Source organism: Eleutherodactylus coqui, chromosome 6 (genome assembly GCF_035609145.1).
Source record: "Eleutherodactylus coqui strain aEleCoq1 chromosome 6, aEleCoq1.hap1, whole genome shotgun sequence".
Classification (NCBI taxonomy): Eukaryota; Metazoa; Chordata; class Amphibia; order Anura; family Eleutherodactylidae; genus Eleutherodactylus; species Eleutherodactylus coqui.
In genome coordinates, this window is record NC_089842.1 from 146,990,183 (window position 1) to 147,010,303 (window position 20,121).

Below are 20,121 nucleotides of genomic sequence, written 5' to 3' on the forward strand. Positions count from 1 at the left end.
ACTGGGCTTATTTAGCACTCTATCCATATTGGATACTAAGATTATCTAAGGCTAGCATTTGTGTAATAAATAACTAGTTATGTGATCAAAAATTGCATGGCGAGTTCAGAACTAGTTATTTATTACACAAATGCTAGCCTTAGATAATCTTAGTATCCAATCTGGATAGAGTGCTAAATAAGCCCAGTGATCACTGTAATATACCACAATCATTATGCAACACTCAATGATATTCTGACCATCTTAGGCCGAAGCTTGTGGCTCACCTGAACTCACCATGCAATTTTTGATCACATAAGTTTCTTGAGCACAAAAAGTTTTCTCATTCCAAAAATAATTTACCTTCTCATGATTTCTAAACTAATTATACATCCATGCAAAACTTACACTTATTTTATTATTTGACCTTCGCGAGTGCATAGGACCTTCACAGGCATCGATATTTTCCCATCTAGAAGGTCTGGGAACAAAATGAAAAACATCGAATCTTGTAGAGCAAAAAATTCTCTTCCAAATAGAACAAAAATGAAAAAAAATAAAAATGGAGTACATTCCGATTTTCGCCTTTGAAAAAGGGAAAAATTAGCAAAAAAGTGTTTTTTGCCATTTTTGACTCATTGTATCTTAAGAGCTATGCATCCTTTTGGGTCCATAATGGGAATAATGAGAAACATTTCTATGGAGTACACATTGATAAATTCATAGCTGAGTTGGATTGCATTGATTATGAGTTATTACTGCTTAAAATATGAGTTTTATTTTGCGCGATAGAATTTTTCAGCCACTTTGACATGCAATGGTGGCAGAATGATGATAAGAGTGGCAGTCTGAGTAGCTTAGCTGGATTCAGCACCAAAAGTTCTCCTAGTGTGTGAAGTTTCATTGCTCTAGAGTCATTAGAACTGGCTTGGCAATGGATTGAAATCGCCACTTTTTTCAGGTTGCGCGCTGTAATCACATGACAACCCCCTAGATTAAGACCTGTAGCTCGTGAACCAAAGCACTTTGAAGCCTAATATTCTGGCTATCTTAGTTTAGGGTCAGGGTCTATCTTTGTGCAAAGTTTCATTGAAATCTGAGATGGTCGACCGGGAGCGTTGGTTGAACTGACACGGAATGACCCGCTTATGTTTTTGAAATTTTGCGAATGATGTCAGAGTTCGCCAGTGCAGCCTGTTTATACAGCAGATACATCGTTGGCTCGTTCAAACGAGAAATCGTTCAGTCGTTCACAATGACTGTGTAAATGACTAAGAATGACTGAACGATCGCCATTTAAATTGAAATATAATTCACAGAGGCAGAGGGATACAAGAGAAAGACTTTTTAACAAATATTCACTGGGTATATCCCTTAAAATATAACTTTTAATAACAAATATATATAAAATGTTTAGGCCTCACAGAAAACAGACAAAACAAGACAGACAAAAACAGAGCAAGAGGTTCAATACTGGAAGAGAACCGAATGAGAATATGTGAAGCTAGCCCCTCTATGGTAGTACAAGGGTGTGCTAGAAAATGAGACACTAGTGCCTATCCTAGATAAACCACTATTAAAGATGGATATGACTTAATTCGAATGTGATTAGAGGACCGTGTCAAAGTCAATCCTCTTAAAAGAGGTGGAAGGAGGCTGATAGCTCCACCGAGGTAAGTGGTTTGCAGCTAGCTTCTAATAGGGACGAGCACTTGGGTCCATATTGTGTCTCATCGAATAGACTAGGAGCATAGTAAATAAGCGACTTGATAGAAGCCACAAAACACCGATCTTTTTAATGTAATAACGTCTCGATAGGAGACAGGTTCGGTTCCATCCCAAAAAAATGCCCTGTTTTAAAAAAATAACGGGCAAAAGATGATCAATGATCAGAAACCAGCAGAAGTTTAGGATTGGTTCTTATCCATGATAGAGTTCAGAACTGGTTAGAATTTTGTTCTGAATGAGGGGACACCAATCAGTGCTTCTGCTGAGTTCTTCCGAGAAATATACAAAAGTTGCTGATGGATTTTAAGCCACAGGTTACCAATCGAGAAACACGATAGATTCTGATCGGACAACAGGAGAACCACAATCAAGAATATGATGGGTTCTCAAGCATAATGTGGTTAACAAAACCAATTCAAAACTGGTTCTTGAATACAGAACGCCAGTGGATGATCCGACTGGGTTCTCTTATAGGGAAAAAAAAAAAATGTTTTTATAAAAATTGTTTCAAAGCTGGTTCAGACTGGTTCAAACTGGTTCAACGCATTTCTGTCTCATACAGACTCATCAGGAACCTTAATGCACAATAGTGTCATCTGACATAGGAAAAAATAGTTGTCCTTGATAGTTATAGTACCTATCTTATCTATGGTTAAATTAACCCGTGATAGTAGAAATGCCCTAAACTGTAAGTAATGCTGTTACATATTACAATAGGGGGTGCCTGTCCGTACGGGTAGATAAACCGATAATAGATTGCCCATACCAGAAAAAAATATACATATATGCCAACCTAAGCTTCCCTAATAATGGAATAAACCTAGATAAATAGGAAGTCTGCTCTCAAGATTAGAACTAACCAGAATAAACAAGGCACCTATAGAACATTAAGCGTCAGAATCGGCGCAATAATTTTCCACTAAAGGTGCCAAGATAAAGTTATATGCTGGAAACAATGTCCAATTCAAAACAGGGTCCCCACGATACATGGAGAATGCTCCTAAATCAAAAGAAGGAGTAAACCCTAATTCGGTTAGAGAAAGAGCAAAGTGGGAAGAGGAGAGTAAGAACAACAACTCCTGTCTTGATGGTACCATAGATAAGATAGGTACTATAACTATCAAGGACAACTATTTTTTCCTGTGTCAGATGACACTATTGTGCATTAAGGTTCCTGATGAGTCTGTATGAGACAGAAACGCGTTGAACCAGTTTGAACCAGTCTGAACCAGCTTTGAAACAATTTTTATAATATTTTTTTTTTTTTCCCCTATAAGAGAACCCAGTCGGATCATCCACTGGCGTTCTGTATTCAAGAACCAGTTTTGAATTGGTTTTGTTAACCACATTATGCTTGAGAACCCATCATATTCTTGATTGTGGTTCTCCTGTTGTCCGATCATCTTTTGCCCGTTATTTTTTTAAAACAGGGCATTTTTCTGGATGGAACCGAACCTGTCTCCTATCGAGACTTTATTACATTAAAAAGATTGGTGTTTTGTGGCTTCTATCAAGTCGCTTATTTACTATGCTCCTGGTCTATTCGATGAGACACAATATGGACCCAAGTGCTCGTCCCTATTAGAAGCTAGCTGCAAACCACTTACCTCGGTGGAGCTATCAGCCTCATTCCACCTCTTTTAAGAGGATTGACTTTGACACGGTCCTCTAATCACATTCGAATCAAGTCATATCCATCTTTAATAGTGGTTTATCTAGGATAGGCACTAGTGTCTCATTTTCTAGCACACCCTTGTACTACCATAGAGGGGCTAGCTTCACATATTCTCATTCGGTTCTCTTCCAGTATTGAACCTCTTGCTCTGTTTTTGTCTGTCTTGTTTTGTCTGTTTTCTGTGAGGCCTAAACATTTTATATATATTTGTTATTAAAAGTTATATTTTAAGGGATATACCCAGTGAACCATTTAAATTGAACGATCAGTGAAAGAGCCAACGATGATTTTTAGTCCTGCATAAAATTAACGATGAACGAAAAGTGAGCGATTTATCGTTTGTTATTGGGTTGTTGGCTGCATGTAGACTGAATGATTAAACTTTCTCATTTTACTTTATGTTGCACTCTGGCATTATGTGTCTAATTTCCATAAGGGAACCTCTAATAATAAAAGGGCAAGTATTTCGATCATTAAAGCTAGATTTTGCACAGCACAAAGTTGCCTCTTACATCAACACATGCAGTTTAGGGGGTTAGACATTGCAGTGGCTTTAAAGCTATGCCCCTGAGAGGTGTGCAATATACTTACAGTCGCGCATTTATCAAAAACAATATCTGTTTGCTCAGCAGTTATGTGTCAATTATGACAATTTTCAGTTCATCCACAATCCCGACTTCTAATTTGATTCCAAAAGAGAAACCAGGCATCTACCACATTGTGGAGGACTGAATAGGAGAGCTGTGTGGCTCCGACTGCTCACCCCCGCTGTTTGCTCTGATTAGGTAGCATGTAAGTATAGGTACCTTGCTGAGAGCCGCCACTCGCTGCGCCAGCTGAGCCTCAATCTCTGGTAAAGTCTCCGCCTTCTGAAGGGTCTGTTGCAGTTTCTGCTTGGCGTCTTCCAGCCACTCTTGCAGCTGCCGGTTCTTTTCTTCACTCTGCAGAGGGAGTCACAAGTCAGCAAAGTTAAAGGTGAATTTCGATAACTAGGAAGGCAAGGATGTGGGACTGTCAGCCCCCAAAATCTACCCTGCTTGGAAGAGATGCTATTGCAATCATTTCTAATCTACCATGCCTGTAATTTCCCTTTCAGTGAAGGCAGATCAATAGAAGTTTGAAGATTCATAATGTAAAGGTCAAAATCTCTGGCCAGTGACCTGGAACCTTGTATATAATCTAAGGTCACAATCTAACACAGTTCTTGTAAAGTCCACTGACTCTACATCAGCAGGGGGCAACCTTACAAACTGCATCCCCCCTGATGCTTGGCTGGCAGACTAGAAAAGAACAGGAATAATGGGAGATATAGGTCAGCAGCCAACGGGAACAAAGACTATAAAACTGCATAATACAAGGAATATGATATGTCTTGCTAACAGACACTCCGAAGTGATATGTAATTTAATTAAAAATAAGTACACCCAGCCGTGTCCTCTATATATTAAGGCCCATTTACACGCAAAGATAATCGCTCAAAATGTGTTCAAAAGATAGGTAGATTGACAGTTTTAGCTATCGTTTTGCATAAGCTGCTAATGAGTACTAATACCCATTAGTAGCTTATTACCTTCATTTGCATGTAAATGAGCCTCCGGGAGCTGTATGCAGAGAACAGCAGGTGGTCTGTTCTCTGCATACAGCATACAGCTCCTTTGCAAGCTGAATACAATGTAATCAGCGCTCCTGTGGAGAACATAGTGTGCGGTCCCTGCTATCAGCTCTCCAGCTGAATGATGGATTTTATGCTCATCTAACAATCATCATTCAGACGAAAAGTAAACGATGCTAGCATTTGCACGCAAGGATTATCACTCAAAAACATCGTTTGAGTGAATTCTGAGCAATAATCGTTGAGTGTAAATAGGCCTTTAGAAAGCCAAAGGGAAGTGACCTAAGAGCTACCTATGGAGCTGTTCTGAACACCATTAATAGCCAGAGTGGATCAGATCACAAGAAACTGACAAACTCTGGAGTGGCCCAGCAAACTTAGATAACATCCCTGCCAACTATTCAGGTTGACTCGAATTTAGAAAAACAAAATTCACATACTCTATTACAAAACTCTTAGTGAATATAGGAGAGTGCCTTATTTGAGATCTTCATCAATTAACTGATGCAAAGACAGGCTACAAAAAATGTCTCTCTCTGGGGGACACAATCTCTCTTTGCACGACTTGCACAGCCCATTAAGGGGTCTGTGACAAGTTAGGAAGTTATCGCTATCCTGTGGATAGGGGATATTTTTATGATCTTTGTGGGTCTCCCACTGATCCCAAGAACTAGGGCTAAGCCAGTTCCTGAGTAAATGGAGCGGTGGTCAGTCGTACCACTGCTTATTCACTTCAATGACAGCACCAGAAATTGCCGAAGTGCTTTAACTCTGTAATCTTTGGTGCCATCACTGAAGTGAATGGAGCACCGGCCCACCTGCATGACCTTTCCTCCATGTACTCGGGGATCGATTGGACTCCCATTCTTATGATTGGTGGGAGTCCCAGGGTCAGACTCACACTGATCATAAAGTCATCCCCTATCCTGTGAATAGGGAATAACTTTATAACTTGGCAAAACCCCTTTAATTTCAGTAAGAACCATGTAATGCCTAATTTTCCCTGTGAGGGTACTACAGGGGAAATTAACACTTTCTACTAAATTCCTGCTTAGATTACAGCAGATTGCTGGTGGACCCAATAACCTGTGACCAGTTTATTTTATCGGGGCTCTTCTCATAAAAATTGATTGTCCAACCCCTGTTGCATAGGTCTGTGGCCAAAAGCAGAAGTCGTGGGTCAGTGTTTTCTTCTGGGGTAAATAAGGACCCCACTATGACTCTGGAGTTGGCGGAGTTCATGGTGGAAATTATAATAAGGGATTATTAATAACCTAAGTAATCTAACTTCCGCTTTGCATTACCTGTCTGTAGAGGGACTCTTTACTGGCAAGTTCATTCTCCAACTTGTCATTGACATCATGGAGTGAAGTGGCTTCTCTCTGTGCGCTCAGGTAGCGTTTCTCTAAGGTGGTAATCCGTTCTTCCATATCTTCCCTTTGTGCCAAAGCCTGAAAGCAGAAATCAATGAAAGTCTTGAACAATATTGAGACTTGTTTACTATTGAAAATGTGACAGTTCTCTAGTGCAAACTGTGCCAGAAATCTGTGAAACATGCTTTGAGCCACATTAACATGTGTTTTAGACATTTTTGGACACTTTTTTTGCTGTGTTTGACAAAGGGGAGTTCCTTTGTATAAAGTAAAAGGGGGAGGAAGGGTCGTGGCCTCAATTGTGCTGAAAATTGCACCAACGTTTTGACATAATTTTTGGCATAAACTAAGCCAACTAAAAGGTGATGTAAATTTAGATTAGACAGTCTTAAAATGTGACAGATTATCATACAGCAATACTAGTGCAATAATCGGATTTTAAGACTATCAAGTCTGAAGGTCCATTTACACTGGGCAGATGTCAGGCAAACAATGTCCGACCCTCGTCCCTGCATATACTCGCTCCCATGCTGCTACACGGAGTGAGTATCACTGGATCGCTCACAGAGCGGCCAGCAGGGGGCGGGGGCGGCTGGAGGAGATTTCTCTCCTCGCTCTCCCCCGCCCTTCTCCATTTACTGTAAGCAGTGGCCGTTCGGTACTGAACTGCTGCTGTTTATCCTGAACGATCATCGTTAAGGATTTTAAGCAGCTTTAAATCCTGAACGATGAACATTCAGTATAAACAGCAGACGTTGAGTACCGAACGGCCGCTGCTTAAAGTGAACAGAGAGGGGCGGGGGAGAGCGAGGAGAGAAATCTCCTCCAGCCGCCCCGGCCCCCTGCTGGCCGCTCTGTAAGCGAGCCAGCGATACTCGCTCCTGTGTAATAGCACGGGAGCGAGTATATCTGGGGTCGAGTGTCGGGCATTGTTTGCCTGACATCCGTCCAGTGTAAATGGGCCTTATGTTTGCATTGTCTAATTTATAGACAGTACTAGTAAATAAGCTCCATTGCCTATAGATAGATGTAACATACAATCAATTGCTAGTATGAAGACATACTGCAGCATGGAGGCAAAATGTGTTGGCGTACATAGTACAAATTTCATCTCCTTACCTCTTTGAGATCACGTTGCAGTTTGGCGCTGACCTCCTCAGATTTTATAAGATCTTTCTGTGCAGTGTTTAGCTCTTCCTCCAGTTCAGCCATTTGGCGGCACATCATGGTTAAGCGTTCCTTCAGCTGACAAAGCTCTAACCTTTGTTTCTCCAACATTTCCTCCAGCTCATTTTCCCGTCCGCCTCTAAGATCAAGGTGAGTGGAGCCATTCAGGATGGCCTGAAATCATATTAAACAGACATGTTTCAATGTGTTACTTCTATAGGAAAAGAATATTGCTTTGGGGTTTTCATTCAACTAACTGAACAAACAAGAGTAGTACAGGTAAGGATATATAAGGATGTATCGGAAAAGGGAGCACAACCTGCAGTAAGCCATGATCTAGAATCTAAAGGCAGGATTCCTCTTAGGCCTCAAATAAATATGGGAATGCTTTATAACAGGACACTACTTCAAAAATCAGTCCCTGCAGTAAGCACCTGATCACTACGTTGCTGAAACCCTTAAGGATGAGCCGTTACCCTATAACTCCTGGTCATACTGCTCATGCAGAGAGGGCAGTGCACCTTCCAGTGGCTCTCCACACACCCTAATAGAGGGGGTCCCAACCTGGGAATCCCACTCTATTATGCTCACATGTCTTTGCCGGGCTTATGCAAGAGATTGTCCAGATAGAGTAAAACTACAAACCCTGAGCTGAATGGTGTTCAACCTCACCCAATCTCAAATTCCACCAGAGTCTTCTTCTGTCCAAGAAGTTGGATCTGGAATGATGCTTAATGGGGTCTTCAAATTAGATAGCCATAGCAATTAGAGATGAGTGAGCTCGCTCGGTTAAGGCAGATACTCGAGCGAGCATCGCTCTTCTCGAGTAACTGCATACTCGTCCAAGCAAATGCGGGGGGTGGGGTTGGGGGCGGGGGAGAGAGAGAGTGAGAAAAGAGAGAGTCAGAGCTCTCTCACTCCCCCCCCCCTCCCCCCACATTTTCTCGGACGAGTATGCAGTTACTTGAGAAAAGCGATGCTCGCTCGAGTATCTGCCTTTACCGAGCATGTTCGCTCATCTTTATTAGCAATCTTACTATTCCCTCTGACTGTCCATCATATGGACTCAAATAGAATCACCTGTGAATTTCCTATCAAATATGGATTTTTTTGTTTCACCAGAGACACCAAATTGTTACTCAGGGAGAGAAATGGTGACTACTTTTTCCCTCCATTATCAATATTTGAGTATAGTTCGTCTGCTAGATGGGAGCAAAGGTAATAAATAACTCCATGCTCTTGCTAAGCTGGCATTATCTAGAAAATTCCTAATTCCTTCCAATAAAAAAAAAAATTACTATGAAATCCTTACAGAACTCTGCGAGTCTCCATCTTTACTTCCGTCATCAATTCCTGACCTCCTCCTTGCAAGCTGTTCTCGTAGTGAAAGAGACTAGAAGAAGAGGATGAGAGGCAGACATTACATCTCCCACACACTACACCCTGATTCTGTGATGACTAACAAACTCAAGATGCTTACCTCCTGACTTGACATTTCTAGCTCTTCTTCCAGCACTGCCACCCTTTCAAGGGCAACACGGAGGCGCTCTCGTACCTGTTGCATTAAAAGTAAAACTTAAGTTGATTAAATAGAATTTGAGGGTTATGAAAAATTAATCAGAGGGTGAAAGTACAAAATATAAGCTGGAATCCGATCAGTTTGCATATTGCTTCTTGGCACAAATGGATACTTTTTGCCAAAAATGGTTTACAATTATAATGTAGAAGCTGGAGAACAAAAAGGACAGTTGCCCAGGGGCCTGCATCAACTAGCGCCCTCATATACTTGCAGCCCTTTTATGCAGTAAAGAAGAAAAAGGGTCTGGTGGCATGCTGGATAGAAGACACAGACACACATGGACACTGGCCAATGCCAGAATTGCACTTTTTTTGGCCATCTTGTGTCCAAGAAAAAATGTAATAGAAAGTGACCAAAAAGTCATATGTACCCTAAAATGGTACTAATAGAAACTATAAGTCGCCCAGCATAAAATGAGCTCTCACACAACTGCATCAACAGTATACATGGGGGTCAAAAAATGGGGACAGAAAGCATTTGTTTTTTTTAAAAAAGAAAGGTACTGTATATACTCGAGTATTAGCCGACCCGAGTATAAGCCGAGTCAATAAGTTTTACTACAAAAAACTGGTAAACCTTGTTGACTCGAGTATAAGCCGAGCTATACTCAAGCATATACTAGGTAAAAGAAAATGCAATACTCACCTCCCAGCCAGCGTCTATGTCCCCGGCACGATTGTCTCCCTGGCTGTACGCAAGCTGCTTGAGAATTCTCCTCGCTTTCATCTCCCTGCTCAGCTTTGAATTCCCCCGCCGTCAGCGCTGTGTAGGTAAGTGCTGTGATTGGATTGAGCACCAGCCAATCACAGCCGGCGCTCGATAAATAAATCACAGCCATTCAGTGATGTCATCCACTGAATGGCTGTGAATGATCAAGCACCAGCTATGATTGGCTGGCAATCGATCCAATCACAGCGTCTACCTACACAGCGCTGGCGGCGGGGGAATTCAAAGCTGAGCAGGAAGTAGACGGTGGGAAGAATTCTCAAGCAGCTTGCCGTACCGCCAGGGAGACCATCACGCCGGGGACCCAGACGCAGGAGGGAAGGTGAGTATTGTGGGTTTTTAGTTGTTGGTTTTTTTTACCTCACTTGAGTATAAGCCGAGGGGGGCTTTTTCAGCATTAAAAAATGTGCTGAAAAACCAGGTTTATACTCGAGTATATATGGTACTTTATTTTTTTAGTACTATATAAAAAGCTACAGAAATTTTGTATCACTGTAGTAGTACTGACCCTCAGAATAAAGATAGCATGCACTGTGAATACCATAAAAACAACTCCACCCCCACAATGGTACAATTGTGCTTTTTTTCCATTTTCCCCCACATTTTTAAAAAGGAAATTTTTAAAAGTCCTCCATTGTTTTATATGGTATGTTAAATGGTACAAGTGAAAAGTACATTTGGTCCTGCAAAAGCTAAGCGCTCATGTAGCTATGATGCCAGAAAAAATAAAAAGGTATGATTATTTGAAAGCACAGATACCAGAATTGCAGAATGTGACCTGGATACAGGAGGATCACTGATGCTTGGTCATGAAAGAGTTAAAGTATTACACACCAATACTTCATGGAGATGCTTTACATAAAATATTACAAAATTGCATGAACACCAATTCCATGCAAATAAGGGAGATGGAACAATACTTCTGCAGCGCCACCTATTGGAAAGCAGCTTCCTGCAAGTCAATGTCCGACCCTTTATACAAACCTTGTAAAATGATTGGAAATTGAAAGCCAAACCAGAATCCATACACAGACAGCTGTTTCAGGGTGTTTACCCCTCATCAGTGTGTAGTAGCTTTCTGGCTTGGCTAGTGGGAGGTCTGTGACGTGGGTAAGGAATGCTATCTTTTCTTCTTAGGGAGAGCACCTAGTAGGTGAGTGAGGAGGCTTATAAGGCCATTCATGCTCCTCTGTGTAATATGCAAATAAGGGAGAAGCAACAACACCTCTGCAGTGGCACCTATTGGAAGGCAGCTTCCTGCAAGTCAATGTTAGACTCTTTATACCTGCTCCTCTCTTTATAGCGTCGTAGGCCTCTCACTAGCCAAGACAGAAGTCTACTACACACTGATGAGGGGCAAACACTCTGAAACAACTATCTGTGTATGGATTCTGGCTTGTCTTTCAATTCCCAGTGATTGTTACAAGGCTTGTATAAAGGGTCTAACACTGAGTTGCAGGAAGCTGCCTTCCAATAGGTGGCGCTGCAGAGGTATTGTTCCATCTCCCTTATTTGCATATTACCCAGAGGAGCATGAATGGCTCTTTAAGTTTCTTCACTCACTCACCTTCTAGGTACTCTCCCTAAGAAGAAAAGATAGCGTTCTTGACCAACAATTTCATAGTACATTGATTTTAAGGGGCCATCCTGGTAAAAACACACACCTGGCAGTGGGTAGACGAACCATGGAATAACCGATTAGAAGAAAATGTCTTTCACTCATATATATTTAATGTTTATATTGCCTTGTCAGAAGTGAAGAGTACAAGTAAACCCCGTGTCTGAAGTTAGGCTGCCTGTCAAAAGGGCAAGTTTTCATTACATTCCCCGCGGTGATAATCCGGCCACGGGGAATGCAGTAAACGCAGCCACCCTGTCCACGAGCGGAGAATCATTGCGATTCTCCGCTTGCAGCCGACAAATCGCAGCATGCTGCGATTTACCGCGGCCCTCCGCAGTCAGCCTATCTGTCAGATAGGCTGACCGGCGGAGATCCATCTGCCGGCTCCTGCTCGTGGACAGGCAGCCTTAGGAAGACTTGGCATACAGATTCTGCCTCAATTGTTACTATATAGTTCAGTTTCTTGAGCACTGGTTGTTCTACACCATCTTGATGCTAAGATTTCTCCCTACTTTCTCTTTCACTATACTGTGTTATTAATCCAATGATGAATTAGCAAAACATCTGATGAGCAGCTAGTTCTTATACCATCTCTGCCTGCTGGGAGAACAGTGTAATTATCACTACTCTGTATATATGCACCTAATTAAGCTACAAATCATAAGTAGGCAGTCAGGAGTATAAGCTGTAACCTTCTTCATTATAACTGTGTGATAGCAGTAACTGTAATAGGAGTTTCTGTGTCCCTATCTAAAGAGCCTGTGTGTTAGGATCCATAACACAGGAATTATGCTGACTGAAAAACTGACTTTTTGAGATGAACATAGTAACAACAGCCAAGTAAATCTCAGGTGGTCATAATGAGATCACATGACTCACTTGAGGAGAAAAACTTCATGAAGTTTTAGAGAAAAAGGAATGACTAAAAACAAGGGACTCGCCAACTTTATATACTGAGAGGGAATAGTTAATGAATGAAAAAAAAATTGCCAGAGTGACTTTTTAATGAAATTATTCCTGCTTGCCAGAATGAGGTCTTCTACAAGAAAAATTGGCAGCACTAGGAATTCAAGTTCTGTGAGGCTCTAACCTGCTAAGAGCAATTCAGCTGAAAACAAAGGAAACTGCCTTTTTTTGCAATGCTCTAATATTCGATGTAAAGCACTTCAAAACCAGTTTCAACCACTCAAAAAATATCAACAGACTACAAAATATGCCTACTGAAAATCAGTCTGCTTGGTGACATTATGTGCCAGTAAGTAATGAAGACTGAACAGCTTCTTAACCAGCTCCTGAAAATGCGGGTACTGCTTAAAGTGTAAGTGACACTCATACATAGCAGAGATGGGCATCATGTGTCCTGAGCCAATATTCATGAAAACCAGCTCTACAGCTGAGACTCGGAGCCAATATTCATGACAATGAGGCCTTCTGTTACTCTAGTGGGAACCTGTGCTAACTGTGGAGCGGCCAAGAGAGCTCTCCAGGTATATATGAACTGATGGGCTATTTAATGTAAACGCGTAAAATATTAATTGAGTTGCTTAAGGTCCCTTAACGCGGGACGACTGTTGGGCACATAAGCCCTGGTTAAACTTAATTTAAAAAGTCAATTTAAATAGTGTACAGGCAGCTATACATGTAAACAAATAAAATCTTTTTGCGTATAAGTTAATATAAGACCCTGTCTTATTTTCAGGGGAACAGGGTAAACTAATCTACTTTATGTCAATCTAAACGCAACGTATACAGAACTGAAAAATCTAATACAGCTTGCATTGTAATCTGAAAAAACTAATTTGCCAAAAAAAAGTTGAGGTTTACCTAAGAAAATAAGGGATCCTACAGCACTTACTTGTAATAGGTCACAAGCAGCAAGCACCATGTGCCAAAACTTTTACAAGGCAGTCCTGAGTAAGGCAGCCTGCACACGGGCGGATTTTCATTGTAGAATCTGGAGTGGGCATCCGCCTCTGGATTCTGCAGCAAATCCAGCCCATAGCATGTTATGGCAATATGAGATTTCCTGACCACGAGCGGAAATAGATTGCCGGTCGAATCCCGCATGTGGAGTCCAACCCGCCCCTGTAAAGGAGCCTGAATAGGAAGCTAAAATTGGCCCTATACAGGGTGGAATTGGGCAGGACTTGGGTAAAGGCTGTGGTCTCTCTACTCATGCACCTGAAATGTGGCTACTAAAGACACTTTTAATTAAGTAAAAGTATAAAGGCGTGAGGAAGTGCAAAGTACTGGAGCTACTAATTTTCTCCATAACCTTTTCCCCTTACTTTGTAAACCATCCTGACAATAAAAACCCTGTCACCGTCTCTCCCACGTACAGCAGTACTCCAGCCACCTGACACACAGGGTATTGCAGCACAGAACCATTTACGTTTAAGGCCCATACAGCAATGTCTGGGGATATGCCAGCACTTTATCATCCTTTAAATCATTGAAAATCTTGTCAAAACAGTAGTTCTTTGTGTTCTTTTGGGGCCTATTTATTTTTAGTGGCACATGGGGTGTAGGTATTGGAGAGTGAAAAATTGAACCTTGGCCTCATCATTATCATAAGCTATAAAAAATTAAAATGTCACATCCATCCAGTCCTGTCAAGGAAATCAACCAACAGACTTAAAAACAGGGGACAAGAACAGACTAAATTACATGTAGTACACAGGGATTTTCTGGGTTGCTAGACATCCGAGAATCCGAGACAAGACAACTGAATGTAGTAGAAACTAAGGTGAGGCATAGGCTCTTTCCCTCATCTGCCCCGACTGGCACTACCAATTAAGAGGAGTAACCACCTTGAAAAGTGTGGCCCCATGCCTGGAACCAAAATTGATTCCCTCTATCTACCTTGGTGTAATATGGAGGATAGGGAATGTATGAGGACAGGGCAGAACAGGACAGAATAAGCAAATAACAAAGCCGAGGTCACACTCAGAGAGCGACAAAAGTCAGTACCAAAGAGAGAAGCAGGCAGTCATAGTCCACTATCCAAAATTCATAAAAAGGAAGGCAATGAAAGAAAAACAAAAGGAAAAACACTAACCACTGAGTAGGACCAGTGTACAAATGTATTACCGGCATCCTCTGCAAAGGGGAGCCAGAATAAATACCCTAAGAAAGCCATTAATAGGCTGAAGGAGACGATAGTCAGCTCAGCAAGATAATCAGTTCTATAACAGAAGGGACATATTTCTCTCTCGGTTGCTAGCACTGAATGTCAATGCGCATGTGCCTGCAAGCACATGAAGTGGTCTGGCGTTAATGCTGTGACGTCACACTGGATCCACGCATGCGCCTGATCTCCGTTGGCACCCACACAGCCAAAGGTGCCATGACAGAAATATAATCCAAATGGTGATATGTCACTGATAGATAGTATATGAGAAGATTATATTGGTCAAGTGTGTGGTCTTGGACCACCACTAATTACTAGTAGAGCTGTACAGAAGGTGATGCTGTCATTGTTTGGAATGACCCTGTGCTTAGAATCCTATAGCATATTTCTAGAAATCTGTGTGTCAAATTGGTTTAAAGGGGTTTGGACACCTGGACAAGTCCGCCAATTTGGAATAAGAATCTCATAAAGAAAGATCCCCTGCTTGGACCCTCCAACTGTGAGCAAGAGAATATCATACCAAATTTCTTCTGAACATCCCATGAATGGCCACACAGTTTCCTCAGCTTATAACAACTGATTGTCAGGGATTAAAGAAGCCTGATCCACGGCGATCAACTGCTCGCTAAGAGCTTCAATCTAAGAAGGGGTTATCCAAATGGGACAACCCTTTTGCTTAAGGGCTTAGTCACATTGGCATGTAATGTTTGTGCACCCGTTCAGATGGCCCGAGCCCGGTGCATATACGCCAAGCCCAGATTGCCGTCAGGCGGGGAAAGACAGTGTAGCTCAGCTATACTGTCTCCTGCTTCCCTCCCCCTCGCCGGCTCTCGGGAAGAAGAGGAAGCGGGATGGGGCAGGAGCTTCCGAATAGGAAGATAGTTCCTGAACTATCTTTCCTGGCCGCCGTAAAAGCACCCGGCCAAAATGCACTATCTTGGCTGGCTGGGCGCTTTTACGAGCCGGAAAATCGCCGTCCTATCTGATGCATTAGAATCCAATGCATCAGATGGCAGCGTATATAGGCCGGCCATGAAACCGGCAGCCGACATACACTTGTGTGAATAAAGCCTTACGCAGCCCTTTCATTCTACATGTCAATGAAGGCCCTTGAGTAGTTATGTGATCTTCTATCACTTAGCTGGATTTGCCCTTTAAGCAATTCAGAATGGTACTCTTTATGTAGGTGCTATAATTATCGCTGAAACGAATGCAGCCTAAGGTAACAACCTGAGCAAGTTAGTCAATTTCTTGAGATTGTGGACCCCATTACCTTCTCATCGAGAGCCTTGTGATGCTCAAAGAGGGACTTTAGAGCTTTCAACACCTCAACCTCACTGGAGACACCGGCAGGCGACTGTGCCTGCCTCTTTACCACGGTCATCCTCAGAGAGCGCTCGTGCCGGGACACCAAGCATTCCAAGTGTTCCAATAGCAGCTGAGGAGATGGACAAAAGTCAGTTAGATGATGAGTTAAGCAAAACAGAACATAAAAAATATCCATTGCTGGTGTGCTGAGGACATTAAAATGATGGCAGCCGGCTCTATGCTGCAAGATTTTACCATAGAGATTTTCTAATATCTAGTAATCATTCTATGCCAGAAGCTTAGCACTGCAATAACAGATTCTATGGAGTGAACAGTCTGTTCTGTACTTATTTGTACTCGAAGAAAATATAATCTCAGTAGACCAAACACTTTTTTTTTATTAACCTCCTGCAAGTCTGATATCAAAGACTAACAGCTTCACAATGCACTGAGGGATTATAGTTAATGGCTTCCTGTGGACTGCACCACAAGGGACTGCTAACAAAGAAGACCAGATTTAACATGGAGCTACTTCTGCAACCCCCGCCAGTTCTGCTGCCACCCAGGTCACTGGCATTTTCTAGAGTGAAACCATTAGATTTCTAAGCCTACAATTTTCCTAATTTTGTGAATGCCAACCAGGCTTTTTTTCCCCTTTAGGCGGCAATGACATGGGCGACTGCAATTTTTGTCACTGAAATACTGACCATTTTCTGCGAGATCTTAATGCGATTTTCGTGCATTTGCTATGCATTTTGGCAATTTTCACATGCGATTTGCATGGGTTTTACACCCTTTTTCACGTATGCTTTTCAATAATCTGCCCTTTCTGTTTCTTTTTTTCATGTGGTTTCCATAGAGTCATGCATTAAACATGGATTTTGCGGCGTATAAAAAAATGTTGCGCCGGAAAAAAATAGCACATACACAACCGAAATTGGCGAGCGAAATGATACGCTGCCAGAAAAGATAGGTATTGCTCTCTCTTTCAACCGATATGCGCCAGCAGCTCCCATAGACTCCCATGGGAGCTGGGAAAAAAGAGAGGAGGAGTCAGTTTAGCAGCGTCCAACGCAGGGGAAAGCTTACAGGTGCCTCTATGTAGGCATTAGAAATCATTCCGAGGATTTATGCCGAGCGAGGGATTTCCAGGCTGCGGTGTATTTTTTCACTAATACGCCACACTCGGCCGTGTGAATAGACAAGAAAACGCTAATTAAGATCGGGACTGGATCGCATTTTTTTTAATTTACGCAATTTAGTGGCACTTGTGGGCGACCACAAAAATACATAAGCTCTTGTAAAGGAGCCCTCAAGCCAGCACCCAATGGCAATTATATTGTGGCAATTACTGGACAACTGCAATCATGGGGAGAGCGTAGTGCGATATGCAGCATATAATATGTTCCTATGTGGTCACATGACATCACATGTGATTTTATTTCCCCATAATGTTCCACTGAAATCACATGATTCCATTTTATGCACTCTTGCCAAGTAAGGGCTCTTTCACACGAGTGTAGGCGTTTTTTACGTTATTGAGACGAATGGATGTTTTTCCGCGATCACAGCCAGCGTTTTCTCGCCCATTCACACGACCATGAGCATCATTTTTAGCAAAAAAAAATATGTTACCCCTTATAGAGGCACTTGTAAGCTTTTCGCAGTGTTGGATGCTGCTATAATGCCTCCCTCTCCCTTTCTTTGTCCAGCTCCCATAGGAGACTATAGGACCCGCTGATGTATATCGGGCAAAAGATATCTCCAGAACTATCTTTCTGCCCAGCGTATATGTGTCGGCACGTATTTCCATTTTTCACAGTTCGCCGCTTTTACACGCAGCATATTTGCCCATGTGAATGGATGCAGTGGAAACCAATGGCTCAGATGGCCGTGTATATAAATCGGTTGGGGCGTAAAAACGTCTCTGTTCAGGCGCCCGTGTGAAAGAAGCCTAATGTTGCTTTTTTTTTTGAACGTCAAACAGATGGTTCTTCCTCTAAATTGCGTTAAAATTATTATCGCATGTACTTTTGCTGTTTAACACAAACAGTCCAAGTGATAATTAAGGCCCGGGCTACACAACAACTTCCAGACATGCCAATATCATAGTAGGATTGCAACCACAATGGTTTCCAATGGCAAAAAATGGTATATTTTTGGGGGTTCGTTACAAGACTACTTCTGATTATTATTTGTACCATAGGAACTCACTGCAATAGTGGTAGTCCAACGATATTACAATGAATCCCATGTCACCCTTGATGTGTAGCACAGGCCTACAGCGTATTTCACAACCCTGTAAAGGTTAGTTCTTGGGTTGTTTTATCACATTGATGACATTTTCTTCAGCTGTGTCTGATTTTGGGAAAGCTGGGTAACAACTAATAAGGCTACTGCCATTACGGTTACAGAAAGGTTGTCATCCAGCTTTCCCACCAGCTCCTGTACCATCGTATATCTAGATAAAATAAGGTATGCAGAGGTCAGACCAGCGCTCCTACAGGCATAGAGTGAAATGAGTGGATACTCAAATGGGCTTACCCGGTACTGAGTGAGGCCCCATGTGTGACGGGCACCCCACTAGTACCTCCTGGTCCAAGAAGGTCTTAAATATGGGAAATTCTTCCTCCAAATCCTCTCGTGGAGAGCAGCTCGGATCTTTGGGTCAACCCAAAGTGGGGAACCCAAAATTACACCAGCAGAATGGAAAGAAAAAGTGACCCCAGCGCTCACTGGGGAGAATATTCTTCTAGACGATAAAAATTCGCGTTTCGGCCTACAAAACGGCCTTTTTCAAGCATCTTGAAAAAGGCCATTTTGTAGGCCGAAACGCGATGCAAATAAATCAAGAATTTTTATCGTCTAGAGGAATATTCTTCCCCAGTGAGCGCTGGAGTCACTTTTTCTTTCCATTCTGCTATCGTATATCTAGACAACTTAGTCATTCAGTACCCAAGGAAAGTTGAATATCAAATTCTGTGGAAAGTGTAGTGGAGCCATCTTGGTGGTCAAACGGTTATCTTCAACACAAAAAGAAGATGTTCCATTCAAACCTTCAACATTTCAATTCCTGTGATAAAATTATGAGGAATGATGGATTGTAATTAGCACTAGATGTAGAAAATCTCAAAGAATTTGGGGCCTTATTTATCAAACCTGCGTAATAGTAAATGTGTCTTTGTTGCCCACAGCAACCAATCACAGCTGAGCTTCTCCTTACTTATTCTGCTCTGGTGAAATGAAAGCAGAGCTTTCATTGGTTGCTACAGGCAACAAAGATACTTTTACTATTATACAGGTTTAATAAATAAGGCCCATTTACACGCAACAATTACCTCTCAAAATTCATCAGGCACTACTTGTTCACTTGCCGTTTATCGCTGAGTTTTAGCCTGCTTAAAAATAGCCATTAGTTTATTCGCTTGTGCTTAGGTTTAAAGGGCAGTTGTTTAGTCTTTCAAACACCTTGAGGGGAGGGCTGATTGTTTGTCCAGCTAAACACAATCACTCATGCAGCAGAAAACAATGGCTTTTTCTTCGCACTTATTACAAACCTCCTGCCGGGAGATTCTTCGCATAAACACACGCCCACCCAAGCAAATAACATATACAGTGTAGGGAAATGACAAGATATCAAACGATTATCTTTACGTGTAAAGGCTCAACATTTGAAAGCAAAAAAGTTGTTGAGTCGTTCATTCATTCAAACAACAATCATTGTGTGTAAATGGGCCTTAAAGGGGTTGTCCCGCGAAAGCAAGTGGGGGTATACACTTCTGTATGGCCATATTAATGCACTTTGTAATGTACATTGTGCATTAATTATGAGCCATACAGAAGTTATTCACTTACCTGTTCCGTTGCTGGCGTCCTCGTCTCCATGGTGCCGTCTAATTTCAGCATCTAATCTCCCGATTAGACGCGCTTGCGCAGTCCGGTCTTCTCCCTTCTGAATGGGGCCGCTCGTGCCGGAGAGCTGCTCCTCGTAGCTCCGCCCCGTCATGTGTGCCGATTCCAGCCAATCAGGAGGCTGGAATCGGCAATGGAACGCACAGAGCCCACCGTGCACCATGGGAGAAGACCTGCGGTCCACCGTGGGTGAAGATCCCGGCGGCCATCTTCGCAAGGTAAGTAAGAAGTCGCCGCAGCGCGGGGATTCGGGTAAGTACTATCCGGTTTTTCTTTTAAACCCCTGCATCGGGTTTGTCTCGCGCCGAACG

At 42.2% G+C, this 20,121-nt stretch overlaps 1 protein-coding gene across 2 annotated transcripts in view; it reads right to left on the reverse strand.

Moving 5' to 3' along the window:
• PPFIA3 (PTPRF interacting protein alpha 3) overlaps nt 1–20,121 on the reverse strand; it is a 141,279-nt gene that overhangs the window by 67,874 nt on the left and 53,284 nt on the right. For both annotated transcript variants that reach the window (XM_066607904.1, XM_066607903.1), the window contains exons 4-9: nt 15,864–16,028; nt 9,015–9,089; nt 8,847–8,927; nt 7,487–7,708; nt 6,299–6,445; nt 4,189–4,323 (exon numbers count right to left, since the gene is read on the reverse strand). In XM_066607904.1, the coding sequence (XP_066464001.1) occupies nt 4,189–4,323; nt 6,299–6,445; nt 7,487–7,708; nt 8,847–8,927; nt 9,015–9,089; nt 15,864–16,028 (825 nt within the window). The remainder of the gene's footprint in view (nt 1–4,188; nt 4,324–6,298; nt 6,446–7,486; nt 7,709–8,846; nt 8,928–9,014; nt 9,090–15,863; nt 16,029–20,121) is intronic.